At 38.8% G+C, this 6,937-nt stretch overlaps 1 protein-coding gene across 1 annotated transcript in view; it reads left to right on the top strand.

Moving 5' to 3' along the window:
* The window catches only part of LOC106941257 (rho GTPase-activating protein 21-like), a gene marked incomplete at its 3' end in the record, with an annotated part of 32,223 nt that overhangs the window by 20,356 nt on the left and 4,930 nt on the right, over window positions 1-6,937 (top strand). The window contains exon 2 of the mRNA XM_015024212.1: window positions 4,183-4,374. Coding sequence (XP_014879698.1) covers window positions 4,183-4,374 — 192 coding nt within the window. The remainder of the gene's footprint in view (window positions 1-4,182; window positions 4,375-6,937) is intronic.

Genomic DNA, 6,937 nt, shown 5'->3' with positions numbered 1-6,937 from the left:
GAATGAGAAAATAAGGGACAAGTGGTGAACATAAACTGAACCGCTTTGTCACATGAGGAAAGAGGTTTTGGAGTTTGCCCATTTATTGCTCCAAAGAGAGTGTCCATCAGTTCTTTACATAATTAAAAAAAAAAAGTCAACAATACTGATTCAAAAAGCTGCACCGATAAGCGGTCAATAAACTTTCAGCTTTCCCATCTAACACCCTCTCACATGCAATAGGTTCCCAGTGACACCCAGTGGCCTCACCATGATACAAATAACATGTTATGGTTTTTATATGTGATGTAATTTAATTTCTGTTTGAAATAAAGCATTTTAGAATTGGAATGTAATTGAGTTCGCACTAACGTGGTGAAACTGTCTGCGAGCAGCCCAAGGGTGCAGACAGAAGGAAGCTAAATGCAAATAAATTCTATTAAATTCAGTCACTTTAGTAACATTTATATAGGAATTATTGCAATAATATTGATAAATAAATTTAATGCAAATATACAATTTAAAACGCCCCCTCTCAGACCCTGTTGGGCCCCTCCCATGTGCATGATTCTCACAAAAACATTAAAAAAAATTAGGGACAGATACAGACTGATTTCTTTAGCAGTGCTCCCTGATGATGCACAAAAAATCTAGTGCAGATCCACTGGTGCATTAAGGTGATATAGCTGTTGGGTTAGCCTAGGGGGCACAGTGGAGTCAATTTACAATATAATGCTATTAGGCTCCTTAGAGGTTAACAAAGGTCAATCATAACAAATTTAGTGCAAATTGGATGATGCATGTATGATTTAGAGACAACCGTATGTGGACGGCGAGGGATTAGAATTTCCATTCAGCCACGCTCACATGTTCCTGCCAGCAGCCAGTGCTTACAGAAGGATTTACCATCATGTTGTTCTATGTCATTAAACACAGGTTAAAATCTACATGAACACAGAGGAAAAAGGAGAAAAACTGCGAGAAAACGGGTGACTTCCTCCCGCTCCTGAAAGGGGGCGGGGCTAAAGTGATGTCACAAATTGACCATGTGAATGTGATAAGCTCTGGTCTGTGATGACACAAAGAAAGTTTGATGGGGCTGGAAGCTTATGTGGGGAATTTATTCCATCTTAATATTTCATGACGAATGGTCAGATTTTAGGCTTGGCAACACCCACATGCTTTGATGTATGAAAAATCCTTTGATAACTTTTGACCTTCAATGCCTCAAGAATGTGCCTACTCATTTTGAAGCATGGATCTCAAAAGCTGTAGGATGAGTTTGTTCAGCTACAACATGTGTAACATAGACAAAATGGCGACTCTGATCCAAAATGGCCCACTTCCTTATGGGTTTAGATCTTGGCTCTCTGATCCAAAATGGCCGACTTTCTTATGGGTTTAGATCTTGGCTCCCAGGGACTTTTTTTTTAACCTTCTGTCAAGATGTACGTGTACTGAATTTCATTATTGTTGGTCAAAGCATGGTTCTGGGATGATTTTTTGGTAACACTTTATTTGAAGGGGGGTGAATAAGACTGAATAAGACCCTAACCCTAACCCAAGAAATCATTACTGTTTAAACTTTACCTTTAATAACATAAAGTTATCTAATTTTTAAAGTGAAATCAGTAATACTTTTATAACAAATTTGTAACAGTGATGATTTATTGGTTAATGTCAAGTTGTCATAACAAAGACATTTTGAATAATGTCAACTTTGTATTAAAAGTGTCATAATTTACCGAATGACGCTTTATGACAACAGTCATAAATATTCATGAAGGCTTATTCATATTCATGACATGTATTATGTCATGTTTATGACAGTGTCATGACAGTCTTATTCACCCCCCTTCAAATAAAGTGTTACCAATTTTTTTTTCTTTTTAAAGATTCTAGGGGGTGCTGTGGAGGAATTTGGCCACACCCACCAAATATTGGACTGCATTTACGTTCGGGTGGACAAGGACCGATCAGTGAGTTTGGTGAAGCTCAACTGAAATATGTGGAATTTAGAGCCAAAAGTATGGCAACAGTGTAACTCTGGACTTTAAAGCAAGTGAGACCAACTAGTTATCTGTCTTCTGACACAACATTATCTTGATTAGATAAAGGGGGTCAGAGATGGCACTTTCGAAGAAAAAAAAAAGTCACTTCCTGTTCTGAGGGGCAGGGGTTATGACATCATACTATGATGATATAGGATCGTCAGGCATCCAACCAGGATCACTCATGCCAAATTTGGTACCAATTGACCTTTTTTATTTTAAGAGTACCCCAAATTCACCACTTGGCCACGATCCCTGTACATATATGAAAACTCTGTTGTTTTAACTGCATCCCAGGGTAGGGTTAGGCCTAAATAAGCAAATCACAAAACACAAACAAATGTGTCTCAACTGAACATTCAAAATAACTAAAATGGCAACAGATGAGGAAAAACAAGAAAGAAATTAAATTAAAGAAGAGAAAACAGAAACTATAAATCCAAACAAGGGACCATAACAAAGATTTTGAATAATCATCAAATTTATATGTCAGGGGTAAGGCAATAAGTCAATAGTGATATGACAACAAACGTTATAATTTTGTACTGTTACTAATTTCACATTTTTGTTTGAAAAATATCAAGCATGTCATCAAGTTATATTTGATCTCATGTACTGCTACTGAAACATAGAACAAAGGTTGTAGGGACAGGGCACTAATGTGCATTTGAGTTTCATAATCTATTTTAATAAGTGTATTGTATTTCTTATTTTGTTCATATAATTACGCATTTTTAGGTAAGGTAAGGTAAGGTAATTTTATGTATATAGCACATTTTTAGCAACAAGGCAATTCAAAGTGCTTTACATGAGTTAAACGGAAATACAAACAAAATAACAAACCAAAGGAAAGAAGAAGAAGAAAAAGAAAGAAAAATGACTCATCTAAATCCTTTTCTGGTGTAAAGTGAGTAGGTACAGTTTCTAAAAAGTAGTCAGATAAAAGTAATTAAGTAGTGACTGATCCTGTTAAGTATTTCTGGATTCTAAGTATGTAGTTATTAGGCCCGAGCAGCTAAGCGCTGCGAAGGCCTATTGTAATTCTAATTCTAATTCTAATTCCATTTCTGTGCTGTATAATATTGATCTAAATAGTGCGTACTCCACAATTTCTAATATTACTAATAAACTAAAGCAATCCTTTTCTGGGTTAAATAGGGAGTACTTTTATTCATGTCTTTTACCGTCTGTCTAGGAACTGCAGCTGAAAAATCGGCCTTCTTATTTACAGAAATGCTACTAATATGCATCGTCCTTGTAATAAGTGAATACATTTTAAAAAGTTATACGTTAGTTATGTCGTCTTTAATCAGTGCAATATTTGAAGCCAAGGAGTAGGTCAAACTTTGACAGTAATTTTCAGAGTAATTTTTTAGGTCAATTTCATATTGTTAATAAGCTGGGAACCCAGACCAAAGAAAAGCCAAACTATTCTATTTTAATGATAATGCAGTTTATTAACTTAATATCCTAACTTTACAGCTAAAGCAACAAAGTTTAGAACAATCCCTATGCAAGTGACTTTCAACTAAAACTCCAAACAGCAATTGTTTTTTTTTGTTTTTGTTTTTTTAACCTTTGTTTTGCCAGGTTAAAAAAAAAACACTTTTTCAAGAGCCCTGGACAAGAGGCAATAAGAAATACAGCACAAAAAAATGACTCAGTTAAAGAAAATGTCAATCAGAAATAGAATAATTCTCAATGCATCAATATCACCTAACAACTTCTTTTACCATTGTTCTCAGTATTTTCCACATTTGTGTCCTTGAGTTCAGATAGTTCCTGTTGTTCCAGGATTTTTATTTATAGATTGAGTTTGTAACTCCCCACTCATTTGGGTGGATGTAATAAATGGGATTATGGGCGAGTTTGATGGTCCACTGTGCAGGGAGGAAGTAACAATTCCTGCGTTGGGTGGATTTCTGCCCTGGCCATATCTGGGCAGAGTCAGAAGTGAATGATGAGAACCCACCCACTTCCAGCTAGTCACATTTCTGTTACATTTTTAAGCTGTGACTGAATCCACAGTTCCACAGAACAACTTGGGTCTCGTGAAAGTTCTAATGTTCACATGGTAACAGCTTTTCAGTGTTTGTTTAAGAATGAGTGGAAAGTAAAATGTTTTATTGTTGTTCTGGTTTCTGTTTTGTAGACTAAAGGCCAGAATGATAGGATTGTGTCATCGGACAAAAACAGAAGCAACCAGCTGCCATCAACTGAAGTGGCAGCCATGTCTCAGCAAGGCCCACGGACCATTGTTCTCCAGAAGGACTCACAAGGTTTCGGCTTCACTTTGCGCCACTTCATTGTGTACCCACCAGAGTCGGCCCTCCAAAGCCTCAAGGTAGCAGACTGCGTAGTTACAATTGTTTTGATACCTCATAGAGATGTAAATGTAGTTAACTTTATAGTCCTGTTTCAGCATTCATTTTTAGCTTATGTATGACCAAGTGAAAGGCTCCTCCACATTTTAATAAACCAGCTAAATACCAGTTCCATCAAAGTCATTAGGGAAATATTCATCATTTGTAATTTCTGTGTCATTCAATTATTTTCTGCTATGCCTCCCCTAGGGGACATATCTTTTTCATGTCTCTCCCCTTAAGTTATACGCCTTTTTAAACCATGAAGTAATAGAGTGTTGTGGAAAAAATACTTTAACAAAAGTCTGGGTGAGAAGAAAATAAGAAATGTATTAAAAACTTGCAAGGTGAGAACAAAAGTACAGCGTCAAAGGAGTCTGTCAAGTCTGCTCCAATTAACAGTGGATTCTAGCTTCCTTTTATAGGTTCTGGTCAGCAGATGATATAGCAGCAGGTTGTCACCATCTCTGGCTGTTCCCAACAAAGAGAAGAGAGGCTTGATTTTACTATAGGTGTGAATCCTTGATTGTTATGCACCAAGGATGTGTGGAGCCTAACACAGATGGTCTTGCCATTTGTCTATTGCTAAGGAAAGGGGGTTGTTATTTGATGCAGAGAAAGAAGCATCATTTCTGGGTTGGGGAAGTAACACTTAGATGGTCTCCAGGATCAAAGACATCCCCTGCTGTTATATGACATTGTAGAAGTCTATATGAGAGCAGCTTGATCAATCTCGTGATAAGGTCATGCAGACACAATCAAAAGCACAAGTAACAGCAGTAGAGCTGTTTTCTGGGCATAGCTTGGAGGAAACAACAGTGCTTCCTTCCTCTAGTGTTTGTCTCCTGGATAAACAAAGGCTTATTTACAGCTCACACACTCTGCATGTACACCTACAAGTACTCAACTGCTGTGTTTTTGTTTTTGACCACTCCCATAGCAACATTGTGGGCCTGCTGCAGGATTTTCTAATGTTATGATGAATGACTGAATTAAAGCTGATGCAGGGATAGTTTTTGAAGACAGACACCACCCATCAGAGATCTTGACAGTTGCTTACCATAGAGACTGGTGGATGGACATTATTGCTGACTGCTGAAAGAAGAGTGATTCAATGATCAAGAGAATTAAATAACAATAACAATAACAATAATCTTTATTGTCATTATAGAGCCATGCAATAAGTTACATGGATTATAGCAAAATTGGTGAAAAAATAGTGCTTCAGGGTATTTAATGCTCTTATGGCTACCAGGTATAAACTGTTCTTCAGTCTGTTTGTTCTTGCTTTAATGCTCCTGTATCTGCAGCCAATTTGTTCCAACTGCAGCAGTTGGAACAAATTGTGACTGGGGTGTGAGGAGTCTTTTAAAAATATTCCTGGCTTTCCTGAGGCAGTGGAACCTGTGGAGATCTTCGAGACAAGGCAGAGAGCAGCCGATGGCCTTCTCAGCAGATTTCATGATTTTCTGGAGAGTCTTCCTCTGTGCTGCTGTGCAGCTGGGGAACCACACACAGAGACAATAGCAGATGATACTTTCAATAGAACATCGAGAAGGACACCAGCAGTTTTTGAGAAATGTTGTTCTTCCTGAGGACTCTCAGGAAATAGATCCTCTGCTGGGCCTTCTTTGCCAGTTCTGCTGTGTTTACATCTCAGGCCAGGTTATCCATGATCTGAACTCCCAGGAAACGGAAGTTTGACATCCTCTCCACAGGGTCTACGCAGATGTTTAGTGGTTCAATGTCTCTTTTCCTTCTCCTAAAATCCATTATGATCTCCTTGGTCTTGGCTGTGTTTAGGATCAGGTTGTCTGTGCACCATGCTGTAATTCGCTCCACCTCGTTCCTGTAGGCAGACTCATCCCCCTCTGAGATGAGGCCCACTACAGTTGTGTTGTCTGTAAATTTAACAAGGGTGGTACTTTGATGGACTGAAACACAATCGTGTGTGTACAGCGTAAGAGCAGAGGGCTCAACACACAGCCCTGGGGAGAGCTAGTGCTGATGTCAATGGCTGAAGAAGTGTGGGGGCCCATTCTGACTCTTTGCTTGCGATCTGTCAGGAAGTCCTGGACAGCAACAGATGGAAGAGGGAATTCCCAGGTCTGCCAGATTATGCACTTATCTGTCAGGGAGAATGGTACTGAATGCAGAGCTGAAATTAATAAAGAGGATGCGTGCAGAGGTATCTCGGTGCGCCAGGTGGGACAAGACAGCAAGCAGGACAGTGGCAACAGCATCTTCAGTTGAAAATTGCATTTATATGTGTTTTGGCTATGTTAAAGGGTAGAGTATAATGTAAAGTGTGCTACATTTCTGAGGGAACCTCAAATTTTTATAAGGGGAGCAGCTGGTTCAGCTAACTAACGGGAAGTCAGTGCTACATGGATTACTGCAGTGGTTCCCAAACTTTTTCTTCTGCGCCCCCCCAGTGGTTTCCAAACATTTTCTGCGCCCCCCCTATGGATTACAAATGGCTGTCTGGTTGAAACGATGCCTGTGTGTGTGGGGGGGGGGTTATCGACATTTTTGGGGGCAAAA

Source organism: Poecilia latipinna, unplaced genomic scaffold (genome assembly GCF_001443285.1).
Source record: "Poecilia latipinna isolate Pla-1442-1.1 unplaced genomic scaffold, P_latipinna-1.0 Scaffold3572, whole genome shotgun sequence".
NCBI classification, from domain to species: Eukaryota; Metazoa; Chordata; class Actinopteri; order Cyprinodontiformes; family Poeciliidae; genus Poecilia; species Poecilia latipinna.
This window is presented reverse-complemented; position numbering and strand designations above follow the sequence as displayed.